Source organism: Myxine glutinosa, chromosome 13, assembly GCF_964187855.1.
Source record: "Myxine glutinosa chromosome 13, kmMyxGlut1.1, whole genome shotgun sequence".
NCBI lineage: Eukaryota > Metazoa > Chordata > Myxini > Myxiniformes > Myxinidae > Myxine > Myxine glutinosa.
The window spans coordinates 68,874,708-68,894,988 of record NC_136273.1 but is presented as its reverse complement, the minus strand read 5'-3'; the positions used below and the strand labels follow the sequence as shown (position 1 = coordinate 68,894,988).

The following is a 20,281-nucleotide window of genomic DNA, read 5'->3' as shown; positions in this document are numbered from 1 at the left end:
CAGAAAGACAAACCGACACATAAAACATATAACATAGGGAGCGGTAGACAAGATGGGGAGAGAGGGGGAAGGACACAAACACAACATTTGAGAGCAGTGACCGAGAGACATGGAGACATCGAGAGATCTGAGAGAGGGCGAGGGCTTGGGGGGGGGGGGGCGTGGGCAGGGGGCGGTGGGAGAGGTATAAAACATATGGACACTGCCAGGACTTCCAGGAAAGAAGTTGGAATTTCAAACAAGGTGGATCTGGGGTGAATTAGCGGGGGTAGAAAAGATCAAGGTTTTGGATGGGGGAAGATAAGAGATGGTGGTGAACAGCTGTTTTAAAGACCTGGAGGGAGGAGTGGGATTGAAGGGAGTGAGGGAGTTTGTTCCAGAGGCGGGAGAAAAGAGGAATGAAAGAGTGAAGGTGAGCAGAGAGCCGAGATTTCGGCAGTTTAACCATCAGAGGGTTGCTGGCAGATCTTGTGCGACCTGTAGGAATATTTGGGGGACAGAGCACAGAGAGAGCTGGGGGTGCAAGGCCGGAGAGGAGTCGGTAGAAGACAGAAAGACCACCTACCTGCCTGCGGTGAGTGAGTGAAAGGCCCTCAGAGATAGCTTCATCGCGGGAGATTCCAATAATTCTGAAAGCTTTGGTTTCAACAGCGTGAAGCCGAGCTAGGTGTGAGGCAGGAGCACCGGCCCATAGGGGAGAACAGTATTCCATTGAGCTGCGGATGAAAGCCTTGTATGTGGTGAGGAGCTCAGGTGTGCCGAGGAAGGACTTCGCACGACGGAGGATGCCCAGTCGGCGACTGGCTTTGGAGGCCAGCTTGGAAATGTGGTTTTCCCAAGAAAGATCATGGCAGATAGTGAGACCCAAAATCTTGAGCGACAGAACTTCTTGGAGAGGATTGTTGAGAAAGTAGATGGGAGGGTTGTCCAGTCGATCTTTTCGGAGAGACATAGTAAGAGTGTGAGATTTGTCAGGATTGAAAGACATGTTCCACTTGTTTGACCAGTCTGTGATTTTGTCCAGGTCTTCAGAGAGTGAGGAGGCAGCAGACTGCCGATCTGAGGGAAGAGGAATGGAGCGGCAGAGAGTGGAGTCATCAGCAAAGAGATAGAGAGGATTTTCGAGAGAGTCAGAGAGATCATTGATGAAGACCAGAAAAAGCACGGGGCCCAGAACACTGCCTTGGGGAACTCCAGCCTGAACAGGAAGAGGAGATGAGAGAAACCCATTCAGGGCCACACGTTGACGACGACTAGAGAGGAAGTCCGCCAGCCATGCGTGGAGATTTCCATGGATACCAAAGGAGGAGAGTTTGGTGAGCAGAGCGGGGTGCCAGACCGTGTCGAAGGCACGTGATATGTCGAGGGAGACAGCTCTAATTTCCTGTTTGGCATTGAGGCAGCAGAGCATGAACACTTTGAATCTTTTCCCAATAATTTAATTGTCGGTTGAAATGTCCCAAGTGAACAAAATTGGATCACGATAACTGGACATCCGAGCATTTAGCAAGTTATTTATGGTGCGGGTAAAAAGGGACATTTCCATGAGCTTTTAATAAACGGGACTCTTTTGAAGGCCCCAGTCATCCAAGAATAACTGCGGACTTGTCAACGTCACAGATCGTGTGGAAATCTTCCCGCACGGCGGGTCACTGCAGCTGCTGTCGTGGATACATTACCACCCACAGCGCCATGTGGGTGACTTTTATGATCCGTCGTTTAATCAGACAGTCTGAGATTTTCCAAATCCCTAAAGCAGCAATAAAGGGGGTTTTTTGTGTTGTCAATGATGATGCATGGCATTGCGATTTTGTATAAGAGTTACAATTCTTAACACCTGTTATTTCTCCAAAAAAAGCACTCACCCCAAGCTATCAATCTACTTGCTTTCTATGTACCAACACCAGGTCAGGTCAGGTCAGGTATGGGTGCATGCACCGGAGCAGCGCGTCGCCACATACACTTTCCGACGGTACTCAAGGGGCCTCCGTCTGGCCGTCCCCCAGACTGATGCCTGGCCCATCCCTATCTCCTTGAGATGCCGATCGACCTGCTGCAACCACAAGGCACGCGGTCGGCCCGTTGGCCTCCTCCACGAACGAGGCTCCTTTGCCGAGAGCATCTGGTGAGCTGGATCAGCGTCCGGAAAACGAGCCACATTTCCATACAGCCGCAGATGACGCTCACAGACCATGCAGGTAACGAATCTCATCTGAGTCCCTCTCAGCAACCGCTCGTTGCACGCAAAGTCTGACCAGCGATAGCCAAGGATTCTCCGAAGAGACTTGGTTCCGAAGGAGTTAAGTCTCATTCTCTGGACCTTGGTGAGGGTCCAAGTCTCACATCTGTAGAGCAAGACTGGAAGCACCAAGGAATTGAAGACTCTGACTTTCGTCCTCCTACATAGATACCGACAGCACCACATCCCATGATCCAGTGAATCCATGACTCCCCAAGCCCGACCCAGACGTCAAGGGGACCGTCGTCTGGTGGACGACACCTCAGCACCATCCCAACACACACCTCCACAACCCAACCCAGGGAAGTTACCCAGTGCTTTTAACACCAGTTTTTCCATTAACATGATATATACGCTTTTCTAAATCAATTTACCTATTTTCCTAATCTTGAAGAGAAAAATCACCTGAGAAGAACAAAATGGGTTAATAAAAAGGACAAGTAAAAAAGAGAAGAAACATTTCATAAAAGAGATGTTGTAAAAAATTAATAAATATTTATATACTATCCCTCATACTCTTCACGCTAGAAAAGCTGCATAAAGCAACCAAGAATAGCTACACAAGGTAAGTGGTGGCGGTGTACGTTTCTCTTCTTCGGTGAATAGTGTGAGATTATTTATTTAATTTTTGTGCAGTATTAGGATTCTCATGTATGTACTACTGTACATACTGCAGCTGTTGAGGAACCCGGTTAGGGTTTGAAACAGCAAAGGGTCTACCTGGTGATCTTTCCTTGGTTGCTTTAATCAGAGTTCTTTGGCTGGAAGAGCATGGGGGTTAATTTATGCAAATCCTAACCACCTGAGGTACTTGATTAGGTGAGAGCTGATTGGTTATTCCTTCCAATTACAGTTCAGAGATGTTGGCTGGGTCTTGATATATATATAATTATATACATGTATATATTCCTTCAGTGTTGTGGACAGCCCTGGTGTAGCCCTGGTGTTGGGCAAGCGGCTAGGGTAAGGGCTTAGGATCCTAGGGATCCTGGGTTCGAATCCCGGTCAATCGCTGAATTAACGCCAGGGGGTTGACTCAGCCTGTCATACCTTCCGAGGTCGGCAAATTGAGTACCAGTTCACTGGTAATTCCCTGGTTGTCGTAAAAAGGCGACAAAAAGGGTTGGCGTCAGGAAGGGCATCCGGCCGTAAAACATTGCTTCAAAAAGGGGACCAAAAAACAACAACAACCACGGTCCCCGAAAAAGGCCAACCCCCGCTTGCGGGGAAAAATGGCCTCTAAAGGTGGTTTTTTTAGTGTTGTGGACAGGGATTGCAACTGCCACACTAGCTACTGCTACATGGATCCTGACCAACAGATAATGCCTGCCACATACCATCCTGTCTGTGGTTCACAGAAGAAGATCTGAACAGTAAAATTAAAGGGAAACAACACAAGCTATTTCTGATAAATTAATATATCCAACATAGAAAACTCAAGCAGGAGTGAACAACTCAATACGGGCGTGCATCTGCTCTGAGCTGATGATGAATCTTCTTCCCCACCCCACACAAGAATGTCCTCAAAGGTTGAGAATACAATGTTATCTTCCAACCTTTCCTTTTGAGGGCTACAATAAGTATCAGGATCCATTTCATCAGCCTGCATAAAGCGAGAATAGATTTTGCTTTTTAAAGACAAAACAAGTGAGTTGAATAAACTACGGGTCAGCAGAAAAAAGGATGGTTAATGAAACCGAAAAAACAGCACTAGAATAAAAAGTGGGTGAATAAACCTGGAAGGGTCATTAAAATAGAAGACCAAAAATGAGGTAAATACAACTGGAAGTGTATTAATAGAACATGTTTATAAAGAACAAACTCACATCGGCATTTCTGTTCAGGGACACTGGCTAGAGCATTTCCGTAGAAGCCCTCTCTGCAGCGGTCGCAAAAAAATCCCGCTGTGTCGTACACACACTTCAGACACTCGCCGGTGTTGCGGTCACAGTTCCCCACTGCATTGACGTCCACATTGTTGCTGCAGTCACAGGCCACGCAAGGCCGTATAGATCCCATTAGGCCTTGTGGGTCACCGTAATAACCATCACTGCACAGCTCACAGTGTTTGCCTGAAGATCAACACATGATCAAGAATATAGTGATGATAACCTCTTGGTGGATATTCAAAATTACATGATAAAAACTGTGAATCAACGTTAAATTTCGACTCACCAGACAATCCCAATGGACATTCAGTGCAAACGATCTCTTGGGTGTCTGGTTTTTTAACACAGCTGGAGCCACGAGGGCAGGGACATTGTTGACACCTAGCACCTTCTGTTGGATTACCGTAGAATCCATCTGCACACCGCTCGCAACGCAACCCCGCAGTGTGGTGATCACAACGGCATGCACCTGAAATGGGAGGGTGGAGAGTCGGAATGGAATTAAATTATATATTTAAGAAATATATACACTACATGATCAAAATTATGTGGACACCTGAACATCGAATATCTCATTCCAAAATGAAGGGCATTAATATGGAGTTCGGCCCCCCTTTGCTGCTGTAACAGCTTCCAATCTTCTGAGAATGCTTTCCACTAGATGTTTGAACATTGCTGCGGGGATTTGCTTCCATTCAGCCACAAGAACATTAGTGAGGTCGGGCACTGATGTTGGGCCATTAGCCCTGGCTTGCAGTCAGCATTCCAATTCATCCCAAAGGTGTTCGATGGGGTTGAGGTCAGGGCTCTGTGCAGGCCAGTCAAGTTCTTCCACACCGATCTCGACAAACCAATTCTGTATGGACCTCGCTTTGTGCATGGGGCCATTGTCATGCTGAAACAGGAAAGAGCCTTCCCCAAACTGTTGCCACAAAGTTGGGAGCACACAATCGTCTAGAATGTCATTGTATGCTGTAGCGTTAAGATTTCCCTTCACTGGAACTAAGGGGCCGACCCCGAACCATGAAAAACAGCCCCAGACCATTATTCCTCCTCCACCAAACTTTACAGTTGGTACTATGCATTAGGGCAGGTAGCGTCTCCTGGCGTCCACCAAACCCAGATTCGTCCGTCGGACTGACAGATGGTGAAGCATGATTCAGCACTCCAGATGACGCGTTTCCACTGCTCCAGAGTCCAATGGTGGCGAGCTTTACACCACTCCACGCAACGCTTGGCATTGCACATGGTGATCTTTGATTTGTGTGTGGCTGCTTGGCCATGGAAACCCATTTCATGAAGCTCTTCATGAAACAATTATTTCACTGTGCCCAGCAGACAAGTGGACACTCATTTTAAAGATGTTTTTGTGCTAAAGTATTGCTTCGACACAAAGGCAATTTCATAGGATCTATCAAAAGGCAAGAATTTCACAATTCAAAACCATTAAATGTATTTTTGAAAAGTTTAAAATCAATGGAAATGTAAAACCTTCAGTGAGAACACCTGGCAACATAAGCTTTGCAGGCTTCTCCGAAAAAGTTGACACAACGACTTGTACAGCTGGTGGGAACTTCTTGCACGACGTTTGACAGACTCATGCATGGCAATCAGAAACTGCATCCGTATGAGATATTTTGTACAGTTACTGCAACACCAGACCAAAATGAAGAAGAGGGAGAGATTCGAACTTTGCACGGCCATTGCCCAGTGAATCAAAGATCAGGATTTTCTACACTCACAACACCTTCTTTAGTGATAAGGCCCACTTCAACATCAGCAGCCACGTGAACAAACGATTTTGGGCAGAACAACAACATCACGAACATATGGAACAACCAGTTTCTGTAGCCAAAGTAAGGGTTCGGTGTGCTATCTGATGTAGTAGGCCTGATGTGGGACCTTTCTTCTTTGAGAACAAAGCCAGACAAGCAGTGACAGTCAACGCAGATAGATACGATGTGTGGACATGCTGCAGAGAACATTCCTTCTGGCACTGAAGAAAAAAGTAAGCATCACTATGAATTCAGTTATCTTCCAGCAAGATGGCGCACCACCACCCGCATACGTCTATTGGTGCCTTGGAGTTTTTGAGATGGCATATCTCAGGTGATCGACTCATTTCTTGACGGACGGACAAACCATGGTTTCCCTACTCCCCAGATCTGTCTCCTCCTGACTACTACCTATGGAGACCCCTCAAAGCTAAAGTTTACGAAAATAACCCACAAACTGCAGGAGTTGTAAAATACCATCAAAGAGGAAGTTGGATGCATACAGCACCAATTTTCAGCTGAGTCATCGACAACTTTGGCGTCTGTGTGGCAGCTGTCATCCGAGGCACTTCATCAATTACAAATGATATCGCTCCTTATTGCTTGTTGAACCATTTTTTTTCACCACAATAAAGAAACATTTAACGAGGCCTGTGTGATATTGGACAAAAACCAACAAATTTGACAGGTAAGAACAAATATTGTAGTTGAATCCAAAGTTGCACATCTTTGCACATCATATATATATGTATGTATACACACACACACACACACACACACACACACACACACACACACACACACACACACACACACACACACACACACACACCATAAATGATTAAAAACTGGAGTAAATTCCTGCATGTGGCTAGTTTGATAAAATTCTGACTCAATCCAGGACTCGAACCCGAGGACCTCATCCCTTAAAAAGCGACAGCCCACTGACGTATTGAGACTTTGGGTTAACCTCAGAAACGCCTCACACCAACACTGCATGCATATAATGGTTGATGTATGTGTATGTATATATATATACAGGGGGCTGCAAAAGTAGGTATACAGTAATGAAAAACAAAACGTGCGCACAAAACGCATTTTATTGATTATACAAGCATATCAATAATAACATATAAATAATAAACATATCAATAATAAACATATTAATCCCTAAATTACAGATTACAAATAATTACATTTACCTAAATTACAAATAATTACATAAACGTAATACTGGTATAATCCTTACTGTATACCTACTTTTGCAGCCCCCTGTATATATATACAGTATATATATATTGGTGGGGCATGCTTGCAAGCTACAGGCATATTAGAATAACATATTACTAAGCTAACTGCTAAAGATGATCAAGCAGAAACATGTGGAATGCTAATTATTAATTGTGCTGAGCCACGATTTTATGCATGCAAATGTTTTCCATATCCTTACCCGTTTCTGCGTCACAACCATGGCTAGACCCAAAGCAAGAGCAAGGGATGCAGGCTGCAAGTGGGCCTCCCCTTGAGGGATCTCTTCGGTATCCAATTGCACACGACTCACAAAATTGGCCTACATAGGCTGTGGGGCAAACACAGTGCTCCACCCAGGTTGCAGCAGGGCCGTAACCTGGACGTGCTGTCATAAGAGCCACAGAGTCCAAGAAACCAGTACCTGTGGTTGAAGTGGGATTACAAGATTTGGCATGATTAAATAAATACACAAAACGTTCATTAGATTCATAACATTTGTGTGATATTCACACCGCTCTCTGTGTACTTGCTCACAACTTCAATATCTTAATGTCAAGGTAGCTAGCAAGCTGGTTGTGTAATTTGTGAGTGATAGGTTCTGTTTGTCAATGAGGGTGCGTAGTGTTTGCCTGTAAATGAGATGGCAGTGTGAGGTGACAAAGTCAGCAGGCTTCATGTGGGGGTCATGGAGGAGGTGTATGAGCGATGCAGTGTTGTTTTCATGTTTTACCCTTCATAAGCACCTTACACCATCCCGTTTTCTGCAGCGTGTATTAGAGGTGTGTATTGTCAATTGTTTCACCAGTTTCTGGCCTATAACTTGCCACTAATCAAAATGCAACTTTAAATGTTTACTGGCAGCATCACTTCTAGAACTAGAATGGCACTTGGTGGAGGACATACCTCAGCCAGGTTGAACAGTTTACGTGTTTTTTTAAAGAATACTGATTGGCCGGATCTGGATCCGGACCTGACCCAAATCGGCTTGTTCTTGTCACCTAACCAACTCATCCACCTAGTTTGGTCACAACTCGTCCACAACGTTTTGACATATGTTGCTTTGCAGTATTATGTTTTTGGTCCCATATCTCAATTGTGAAGAATCACTTAAGAATTCTCGAATTTAGATCCGGATCTGGATCTTCACCAAAATCAAATAAATTCGTCCTTGTCACACACACCCAATCTGTCCACCTAATTCTGGCCAAATCGATCCACAACTTTTTGAGATATCCTGCTCCACAGACAAACACACAGGGTGAAAACATAACAGGGGTGAAAAAAGAAAAACACCTTTGGGTGGAGATAATGACAGTGCTTCTCAGGGTCAAATATGTGGCCAAGATGGACACAACGATGTCTTATTACAGACTGTGTCACGATGCCCAGCTATGTTGCCCAAGTGTTCCAAACCTTGATTTTACTTCCTCCCGGTTTCAACAAATCCCAGGCTTAAATCATTCACTGGATTTGGAAGAAAACACCACTTCAGATTTTTCACCAAGTGGAATCCTCTCACTTCATTTAGTAACTAGCATGGATCAGCTCGCAACGCTGACCTCACCACACGTCGCTACAGAGGCACAGGCTTGATTTAATTGAGGATAATGACTGTGCGTGAGTTGCTGTGTTGTCCTGATTTACACCAATCATAATACAAACATTTCTTTTGTACAAATGTATTTGTAATATTGGTGATATTATTTCTTTGTAATTTATTTGTAATAATAAAATGTCCAAGTGGTCTAAAGCTCTAAATGGTCAATGGTCCAAGCCATCTAATCTGTATGAAGGGTGTAAGCGGTTTGAAAGGACTTAAATGGTGCAATGGTCTAAAGATTCTCAGGGTCCAAAGGATATAGAAGGTCTAAAGGGTGAAAGTATCTAACGGTGTCTAAAGTGTTTAAAGTGTCTTAGAGGTAAAAGAGGTCTTAAGAGTCTCAGGGGTCTTAATAAGGATCTTGGGATCTTATGGGTCTAAAGGGTCTTACAGATCTTTGGGGTCTTAAGGAAGGGTCGTTGAGGTCTTTATGGGCTTCGATGTCTTTTGGATCTTCAGGGACTTTTGGTTCTTAAGGGTCTTAAATGTTCTTATCGGTTTTACGGTTATTAACGGGCTGTTAGGGTCTTCTTGGCCTTTGGTGTTTTAAGGGGTCATCAAAGATCTAAGGGGTATCAGCAGTCAAGGGTCGATAGGTGCATTCGAATAATACATAATTTATAAACATACGTTTAGTCAGGATGCAACTAACATTCAAACTGTACGTAATTAATAGACATAGTCATGGCATCACGGCGGCTTCATAGATGTTCACAGGTCTACAAGAGCTATGCATTACTCTTGCTGCTGCTGTTGTTGTTGTGGTTGTTGGGGGTCTTGTTGGGGGTCAATTTTTGAAATGTGCACGCATTGGTTGGGCAGCCATTGGACCACGCCCACATCTATTGCTTGACTCCACCCACCATAGCACCAAGACAAAATTATGTGGCTGCCATCTTGGTTTTCTGGTAAACCTAACAAATTAGGCCTGTAGGCCTCTGCTCTTTATTCACTGCTTGGGTTTGTTTCGTCAGATATCCATTGGCTTTATTTGGGTCGAGTTTTATTCATGTGTTGAATAATAGTAAGGTTTAATCAAGCCCATCAGAATGCACGGTATGTCAGAACGCACGGTAGTTAAGCGTTATGTTAGGTTACGTAACCAAGCGTTACTTGCGCAAATTATCTAATGGCGCATTAAATTTGCGTTTCCCAATTGGCCCATTATCAGATTTGTCGCAGGTTGTGACCACAGTGCAGTCATTGTTGTTGTATATAGATGATACGGTGAATTGTGTATAGAGGTTTATTTTCCACACGAAAAGATCCTAAACAAATAATTCTGCCAATTTTTTCCGAAAGGCCCGGCTAAAAGAGAAGAACACATCCCCGATTGTGTGTACCTCCTTACGTTTTATCACCCTTGATTTTTCAAAGCCTGGCAATAAGCTCCTATCGTTTCCACTCTCCAGCAAAATATCCCACACATCCTATTTTGGAAGCAACATTCATGTCGGATGACACCATCCATGCGTGGGATGAATTTACGTCTTCATTTTGTGTGTAAGCAACACTTCGTTTTGAATTACTCAAATGAAAAATCCATCAATTTGTTTGTAGGTTTCAGCTTTCAGTTTAGAGAGATGGTCAAAGAGCCATCTGGCTTTGGGCAAAGCTCCATATCCAAGGCCAATTTTTTTTTTTTCATGATTGTGGTCATGAATTTTATGCTGGGAAGGCCACAGCCCAGTTGCCTGAGAATGTGGCCAACCTAATCCCGAGGCACAATGGCGATAGTGTCATCAACATGTCTGTTCCAGTACAGCGGCAGCCAATACCCACCAGTCTCGAATCTTACATTCCTTACATTCCCAAATGTTATATTCCAAATTCCTCAATTGCAGGTTAGCTATAATTATGTATACCAAACACCCCATATACCTCTGCCAAATATATTTTTCAATGACGTCCTATGGAGTCACAGTGGAAAATCGTTTTCTTCATTAATAGATTCTCCATTTTTGATGGAAGATTTTTGGAACAATTCTGGGATCACCATTGTGCATATATGAATGAATGAATGATCGTTTTTTTTTAAGGCCATTTTCCCCGCTAGAGTGGGGGTTAGCCTTGCGGGCCCCATGACAATCATGGTTCCCTCTTTGAGGCAATGTTTTTTTTATGACCGGATGCCCTTCCTGACGCCAACCCTTGGTCACGCTCTTACGATGCGCGGGGATACTGTGTACCTATTCTAAACCGGGGTACACACCAGGATCATTCATCCCAGCAAGCTGGTACTCAATTTGCCGACCTCGGAAGGATGACAGGCTGAGTCAACCCCCCTGGCGTTAATTCAGCGATCGACCGGGATTCGAACCCAGGATCCTAGGATCGCAAGCCGGCACCCTGACCGCTAAGCCAACACCAGGCTTGTGCATATATGTATGAATGAATGAATCTTTGGCTTCGTTGCAGTGTATGAAAGACACTGAACTGCCCACTGCTAAATGCAGCACCAAATGATACAGAGATACCCAGTGTCAGTTAGCTTTGAGGCTTTAGAAGTCTTTTATGGCAATGCTGGCATTGTCCCACCGCCCCTACCCCCACCTCCTGGGAAATATATCAATCCACGGACGTGTTTCTGGCTTGCAGACAGCATCATCTCTGTGGAATATGTGTATATATTTGTTTCATTATCACCATTTATTATACAATAAATGGCTTTGGCAAACATTTTATTGAGACAGCGACAACTGTGCTGGTGTTGATGAGAGTAGGTATTTGTAAACCAAAGCAATGATTCCAGACTGTGCATTCTTAGTGGTGTTCTGTGATACTGCTGTGTTGATGTCTCCCTCTTCCTCTTACTTTGATCACTGTAGGTCGCACGGAGCTTGATAGCAGTCAAATTGGACAGCAGGTGGCGGAACTGTTCACTGGAGAGCTTGGGGTTCCAGGGGTAAGCTGAACTCTCATGTAACCTACATAACACCAGAGAGTAATATTTTATCATCTTAATGTGCAGAAACAGGGAAATGAAAAATCATTTCAAGCTGAATTTATAAATCTTTGTTAATTTGTCACCATATTTCTCATGGCTGTATTGTAATGAATCATTCTAAGGAGAATGAAGCAGAAGTACCATTGAGAGAAAGGAAGTAAAGTGGCTTACAGGAAAGTGTAAGATCTTGTTTCTTTGCTTGGGTAGTGGTTGTTTTGGGCTATGACAGGGACCGATGCGCGAAGGCCTGAACCTTCAACAACGACATCCTCAGCTGAGAGGCGAACCTCTCTGCGATTGGTACGGAATGAGAAAGACAGATTCTGTCCATAACTGAGCACCTGGTTTCCCAGGAACTTTCCTGCACACAGAAGGGTACAACTGTTGTTGCGGTTTTTCTTAACAACAAAGAGTAGCAACAAGGAAATTTGACTTAGGAGAAGGCCATTTGGCCCATCATGTCGTTGTACTACATACAGTCACGTGAAAAAGTAAGTACACCCCATGTAAAGTTTTGACTTTTTCAACATATTTCAACATACAGCTATTTGATCTTCATTTCAACAATATTGATAGATAAAGGTGATATAATATAACAAATATCATGAAACATTTACATTTTGTAGTCCATTGTATAATTTATATAAACATAAATGCAAATTTCGCATGTGGAAAAAGTAAGTACACCCTTGGCTCTAATAGGTGGTATTGCCCCCTTTGGCAGAAACAACCTCAAGTAGGCGTTTCTTATAACTGTCTGCCAGTCTCTGACATCGACTGGGAGATATTTTTGCCCACTCCTCCATGCAGAATTCTTTCAGCTGTGCGATGTTTGAGGGGTTTCTTGCATGCACAGCTCGTTTCAAATCCCCCCACAACATCTCGATGGGATTTAGATCCGGGCCTTGACTTGGCCATTCCAGAACCCTCCATTTCTTTCTTTTCAGCCATTCCTTGGTGGATTTACTGGTATGTTTAGGGTCATTGTCATGTTGCAAGGTCCACCTTCGGTTGAACTTCAACTTCTCTGACAGATGGCCTCACATTATCCTCAAGCACCCTCTGGTACAATGAAGAATTCATAGTGGATTCTATGATGGTGAGCTGCCCAGGCCCTGATGCAGCAAGGCTGCCCCAAACCATAATATTTCCACCACCATGCTTTACAGTTGGTATCAGGTTCTTGTGGTCAAATGCTGTCTTTGGTTTTCGCCAAACATGTCTTCTGGTACTGTGGCCAAATAGCTCTACCTTTGACTCATCTGTCCAGAGCACATTGGTCCAGAAGTGCTCGTCTTTGCCGAGGTGTTCATTGGCAAACTTTAGTCTTGCCCCGATGTTCTTTCTGGACAGCAAAGGTTTCCTCCTGGCACACCTCCCAAGTCGATCAAATTTGTGCAGCCTCTTTCGAATGGTAGACTCGTGCACTTTGACATCAACAGTGGCAAGAGCTACCTGTAGGTCCCGTGATGACATTCTGGGGTTCTTAGAGACTTCTTTCAGCATCGCCCGGTCTGCTCTCGGGTTGACCTTGCTGGGGCGGCCTGGCCTGAACAAGTTGGCAGTTGTTTGGAATCTTCTCCACTTGTAGATGATCTTCCGGACAATCGAATGATTGATTTCAAATTGTTTGGAGATCTTTTTAAGTCCCTTCCCAGACTCGTAGGCATCTATAACCTTCTTTCTGAAGGCCTCAGAGAGCTATTTTGATCTAGGCATGGTGACGCCGCACACTTCAACAACAAAGAGCAACCCAAACTAAATGTCTGAGGTTTAAATAAGACAGTTTCCTGCAAGATCCTCTCTAACGATGTTCTAATCATTTGCACCTGAGCTGGTGCACCTGATTCTAATTTTAGGTATTTGATGTAGTGATAAATGTCGGGGTGTACTTACTTTTTCCACATGTGAAATTTGCATTTATGTTTATTTAAATTATACAATGGACTACAAAATGTAAATGTTTCATGATATTTGTTATATTATATCACCTTTATCTATCAATATTGTTGAAATGAAGATCAAATAGCTGTATGTTGAAATATGTTGAAAAAGTCAAAACTTTACATGGGGTGTATGTACTTTTTCACGTGACTGTATAATAAGTGTACTCGTTTATCTAGATAGGCCTAGACAATGTATAAAAATCTGAATTGAAGCAATTAAATAATTTCGCTTATAAGGGTGAACTCAACCCTGCAGAGAAGTTTCAATGTTAGTCAGGGTGTAGGGTCACAATGATTTGGAAAAAAAGAATGCTGGACTTTAAACAAGATATTATACAGGAAATGGTACAGCGAGCTCACACTGAATCTCAAGATAAATTAAAATGAATAAAATATAAATCAAATGAGATGTGCATCTGTTCCATTTAACATGAACAAAGAAAACTTACCAGGGGCAAAAAAATAAACAGGGAGGTAGTTGTTTGAGGAGACTGACACATCTTGGCTTGAGTGTGACCATTGCAGAGGAACAGCTATGCCATCACTTTGCTGAGCATGCCAGCCATCTTTACCTGTAACACAGTGCTCATGATGTGCTTTACACAATCAAAATAACACAAAATAATAAATGCATCAAGGGGATGTGGAACTAATATGGTACAAGAAACTAAATAGATGTCGATCCGAAATCTGTAAAATCGAAAACCTTGGAAATATGGCCGTGTCATATACTCGTATTCAAGACCTTTCCGATCACCATGTACATCAAGCAGTTATTGTGCAATTGCCGACAGACATTTTTTTTTTGTATACAAGATCGCTCGTGTAAGGGCTAACATTAATCACAAAAAGACAAACTGACACATAAAACATATGACGAAGGGAGCGGGAGACAAGATGGGGGAGAGCGGGAAGCACACAAGTACAACAGTAGAGAACAGGGACATCGGGAGATCTGTGGGAGGGAGAGGGCTTGGGGGGAGGAGGCACGGGAAGAGGGGAAATTTCACACACAAACACACACGCTAATAAACAGAAACAAAACATGGCACTGATTTGTCAGATGTATTTTGCAGAGGAGGATAAGTACACAACTGGAACAACTCGCTTTGGAGGAGTACATTCACAATGCCAAACGGTTGTATTTTGACTTCAAAACCAAATTAAATCAAATCGGTGTTTTTCAAAATGTTTCTTTGGCAACAGAGAGAAAATCGCCATGAAGTGTACGAGACAACAAACGGAAGCGAAGTCAAGAGCATGCCGACGGAGAGAGGCACACAAAGCCAAATCTTCTAAATATAATATCTCAATTTAAATATATAACATATAAATCTAAATATAATATCTTAATCTTCTCTTGGGATTCTATAGAAGTCTATGGAACTCTTCATAATATACAATAGAATTGAAATGTTCTCTTGAGATTCTACACAAGGCATTAGCACTCTCCAAAGTTTTAAAAGAATATAAATCTTATCCAGAATTTGCAATAGAATCAAATTATTCTCTTTGAGATTCTGTGAAAGTATAATGAGCGCTCCGGAATTGGGACACACACAGAAATCGGAGTAATATTTGCATATATTTCCACTGCCTTTATAAATGAACCCTTTGGCTACTTGTGGTTCTGTGGTCTTTGTGTAGCAGGCGAGATGTGAGGTCAAGTAATGGCTGATATAGGACACAAATTAGTCTCAATACAGCAGCTAAAGGGTGATTACTATAATAAAGTATTTATTTTTTTGTATACAGAATCGAGGCTCTTGTAAGAGCTAACACATTGAACATGAAAACATGCACTGACATATAAAACATACAATGAAGGGAGCGGGAGACAAGAGGGGGAGAGAGGGAAGCACACAAGCACAACAACAGAAGAGAACAGGGACGTCAGTAGATCTGTGGAAGGGGGAGGGATGGGGAGAGGGAGAGGGTTACACAGTATAGAGCAAATGAATACTTCTAGTAATTTCAGGAAATAAGTTGGGGATTTAAAGAGGCAGATTTGGGGTGTTTTAACGGGGGTAGAAAAGATCAAGGTTTCGGATGGGGGAAGATGAGAGACGGTGGTGAACAGCTGTTTTAACGACCTGTAAGGAGGAGAGGGATTGAAGAGAGTGAGGGAGTTTGTTCCAGAGGCAGGAGAAAAGAGGAATGAAGGAGTGAAGGTGAGCAGAGAGTCTTGATTTTGGCAGTTTCACCAGAAGAGGGTTGCTGGCAGATATTGTGCGTCCTGCAGGAAAATTTGCAGGAGAGAGCACAGACAGAGCAGAGGGAGCTAGGCTGGAGAGGAGTCGGTATAAGACAGAAAGACCACCAACCTGCCTGCGGTGAGAGAAAGAAAGGCCCTCAGAATCAGCTTCCACACAGGAGATTCCAATGATCCTAAAGGCCTTGGTTTCCACAGCGTGATTCTGAGCTAGGTGTGAGGCAGGAACACCAGCCCAGAGAGGAGCGCAGTATTCCATAAAGCTGTGGATGAAAGCTTTGTATGTGGTGAGGAGCTCAGAATGGCCCAGAAAGGACTTCGCACGACGGAGGATGCTCAGTCGGTGACTGGCATTGGAGGTCAGCTTGGAAATGTGGTTTTCCCAGGAAATATCATTTGCTATTTGAAAGAAAGATTTATATGTAAGATCTTTGAAAAGGTATTTGATCAAGAGTGAGGGTGCGGAATGATCAGGACATCCTGATGAAGCTGGTAAGGCATAAATATATACACTGCTGTGCACAAAAGTCTGGGACATCTTGGATTTTTCTACTCTGACACATGGCGAAATGAAAACTTTGAGTTATTTTTCAAATAACCAAATTCATACACAATATACCTTTATATAAACCAATAGGGAGCACGTCCATTGTCCATCCTTTTCCTTCAAAACCATTGAAATTCTTCGAGGGACACTTTCAAGTAATTTTGGTATAAACTCTTGTGGAATGTTGTTCCACTCTTCTTTCGAGACCTTCCAAACATTATCCAAGTTGCTGGGATTCTTTTTTCCTGTTTCTTTGGCCAAATGGTCCCATTTATCTTTAATGATAGAGACTTGGGCTTTGAATTGGAGTAGAACTTGCGGACTTTTAATTTTAATAATGTTATACAACTTGAGTACCAAACTATAGGAACAAGTTATTTTGAATTCCTGCAGAACATGTTCTGTAGAAAATCGAAACAACATGTTTTATGGAACATGTTCTTTCAGATTCCTACAAAATGTGAATATCCATTTCTATAGAATACATTATTTTGAATTTTGATGGAATGTCCTCTTATATTACAGAACATATTAAGAATTTCTCTAAGATGTGTTACAAATAATCTGTTTTATAATTATTATCAAACTTCTTGTTTTTCTCGTCTTCTCTCTGGGTCACCCTCGTTCTCATTCTTCCCTCCAGGTCTTCAGGTCAGCTGTTCACCATTATCTCAGATCATCCCCCATCAAAAGCCATGATCTTTTCTACCCTCGTTAACCACCCCCATCCTTCCCAAAATTTTGCTTATGCATCCATCTTGTCCATCCCTTGTGTTCTCTCCTAACCCTCATCGTTACCTGTATCCCCTGGTTGTCAGTCTCCATCTACCTTCTCCCTCCACCCTGCCATTGGCGTTCCCCCTTTCTCCTGCTGTTCCATTTGGTATGTTGTGTTCTGATCTGTTCTGCGGCCCAGCTCTTCCACGAGCCTTGACCTGGTATTAAAATTTTTATTTTATAAAGTCTCTCCAAAACACGTTTTATAGAATTTTTTTCGATAAAATATTTTTAGGAGGACTGTTTCCTCCTATTTTAGGAAGCCAATGTTACATGAGATCGAACAGTTTACCTCCAATAATAATTGCTATCATTTCACCAAACAATCTATTTATTACCTTCTTCGCTTCTTGAATGGATTCTGAAAGTCTAAGTATAGCAAATCTACGACACTACTCTCATATAATGACACACATTTTTACGGAAAAAAAACGAGAACAGCACTCAGTAGGGAGCATACCTCCGCCAGGCCGAACAGTTTGTTTCGAATCCCAATGATAGGCTGGATCTGGATTCGGACCTGAACCAAAATCTAATCGGCTTGTTCTTGTCACCTAACCAACTCGTCCACCAAGTTTAGTTATAACTCGTCCATAACTTTTTTAAAGTATGTTATATATCGCTTTTCGCCCTATCTCTTCATGGTGAAGAATCACTTATAAATTAAATAATTCTCGTATCTGAATCCATATTCAGATCTTCACCAAAATCGAATTGATTCGTCCTTATCACATACACTACCTTTATGCCAAATTTAGCCTGAATCCGTCAATAACTTTTTGAGATCTCTTGTGCATAGTCAGACAGACAAACAGACATCTTGTGCATAAACAGACAAACAGACAAACAGACAGGGGTGAAAACATAACCTCCATCCACCTTCGGTGGCGGAGGTAAAGAAAACCCGTCAAAATAATTAGCCAAGATTTTCCCTTAATAAAGCCATGGTGAATATCGTTATCCCTGCACTATTCTTTTCAGAGCTATCCTTTTAGTGTTATCCAGAACTATCCTTTTAGTGCTATTCGGCACTATCCTTTTAGTGTTATCCAGAACTATCCTTTTAGTGTTATCCAGAACTATCCTTTTAGTGCTATTCAGCACTATCCTTTTAGTGTTATCCAGAACTATCCTTTTAGTGTTATCCAGAACTATCCTTTTAGTGTTATCCAGAACTATCCTTTTAGTGTTATCCAGGACTATCCTTTTAGTGTTATCCAGAACTATCCTTTTAGTGCTATTCAGCACTATCCTTTTAGTGTTATCCAGAACTATCCTTTTAGTGCTATTCGGCACTATCCTTTTTGTGTTATCCAGAACTATCCTATTAGTGCTATTCGGCACTATCCTTTTAGTGTTATCCAGAACTATCCTTTTAGTGTTATCCAGGACTATCCTTTTAGTGTTATCCAGAACTATCCTTTTAGTGCTATTCAGCACTATCCTTTTAGTGTTATCCAGAACTATCCTTTTAGTGCTATTCGGCACTATCCTTTTAGTGTTATCCAGAACTATCCTTTTAGTGCTATTCGGCACTATCCTTTTAGTGTTATCCAGAACTATCCTTTTAGTGCTATTCGGCACTATCCTTTTAGTGTTATCCAGAACTATCCTTTTAGTGCTATTCGGCGCAATCCTTTTCAAACCCTTTCAGAGTAGGGTAATATAAAAAAAAATAAAGAGAAGAAACAGAGAATTTAAAAAAACTTTGGGCCACCCATCCACAACCATGATGTTTTCTACCCCCATTAACTCTCCCCAAACCCACCTCTTTCCTGGTTTCCAGTTTTTCCTTCCACTGATGTGATTGAGAGTTTGTTTCTGTATCCATCTTGTTCACCCCCTGTGTCCTCCCCTAACCCTCATTATTCCCCACAGCCATTATTTGTCCAAGTCTCCCTCTATTTTTGTCCTTCAACCCTGCTGTTGGTGTCCTCCACTCCCCACTTCTCCTCCACTCCCCACTTCTCCTCCACTCCCCACTTCTCCTCCACTGCCCACTTCTCCTCCACTGCCCACTTCTCCTCCACTGCCCACTTCTCCTCCACTCCACACTTCTCCTTCTCTTCCCTTTCTGCTGTTGATTTTGTTTTTTTTGTTCTGTTATGTCCTGATCCGTTCTGTGTTTTAGCCTCTCCACGAGCCTCGACAATGTTTCCAAAAAAAACAAAAAAAGAGGAAAAACAAAAAGCAGATCTTGGGAAGAGGAAGAGGAAATTAAGATGGAGAAGCAGAAAAGATTAAGGAAGAGGAGTGTGAAGGAATACATTTTTTGTTACTTCAGTTCTCGAGAATTTTTTTTTTGAGAATGCGTCTTATTCGATAAGAAGATAAGATAGGATCTTGTGAGTCCTGATGGGCAGCAGCAGCTGAACATGTGAGAGCCATTGCCCCACCTGTGTGGTACTTTGTACCTGTGCCGAGTTCATCTAAACTTTGACTTTAAAGATCACAGCAAATCTTTCCATCATAACTCGTCCAATTTATTAGCCTGTGCTGTTCTTAATGTTGATGAGATTAACATCGAGCACGATACAGACATTGGCAAATGCCACTGTAAGGATAAATAAATGTACATTTACCTATGGACGCAAATTCAAACATATACAAGGAGAGGCAATGCATGTTGGGGACACAGTGTGCACGTGCAAATGTTTATAAAACAATTGGAATAATTGGCCACCTGCCCATTAAGGACAATGAAGGAGAGGAAGCCCAGGAAGTCAAAGCAATGCAAGGCCATCGTTCAACAATCATGAGAAATCACGGCATGAGGTCCTCCCTCAGCACAACGTGCACGGAGACAGGCCCACGCACCTGTCTGGAAGCTCGATGAGATTGTGTGCATGGCATAACCAGATGCTTTGCTGCACGTAGACGAATGGCCGGAGCAGAAACAGGGTGTGCAGCCGTTCGGGTTCTGCTCGTCCAGGTTGAAGAATCCGGACTTGCATCTGTACGTGCAGATAGCCAGAAACACAAGATCGTGAAGACCCTAACGGACACTTTGCTTGATGAATGGAGAGGTATTCGAAAAGATTTTGCTCTAAATCAGTAAAACCCTCATACTGAATCATACCTGATTCCCTGGACCATGA

General features: G+C 42.8%; 1 protein-coding gene across 4 annotated transcripts in view; it reads right to left on the bottom strand.

Moving 5' to 3' along the window:
* The window catches only part of LOC137439004 (laminin subunit gamma-1-like), a 241,952-nt gene that overhangs the window by 33,155 nt on the left and 188,516 nt on the right, over window positions 1-20,281 (bottom strand). For all 4 annotated transcript variants that reach the window (XM_068134563.2, XM_068134561.2, XM_078767619.1 and 1 more), the window contains 7 exons: window positions 20,001-20,137; window positions 14,097-14,219; window positions 11,873-12,062; window positions 11,569-11,681; window positions 7,354-7,575; window positions 4,415-4,597; window positions 4,066-4,311 (listed from right to left, as the gene is read on the bottom strand). In XM_068134563.2, coding sequence (XP_067990664.2) covers window positions 4,066-4,311; window positions 4,415-4,597; window positions 7,354-7,575; window positions 11,569-11,681; window positions 11,873-12,062; window positions 14,097-14,219; window positions 20,001-20,137 — 1,214 coding nt within the window. The remainder of the gene's footprint in view (window positions 1-4,065; window positions 4,312-4,414; window positions 4,598-7,353; window positions 7,576-11,568; window positions 11,682-11,872; window positions 12,063-14,096; window positions 14,220-20,000; window positions 20,138-20,281) is intronic.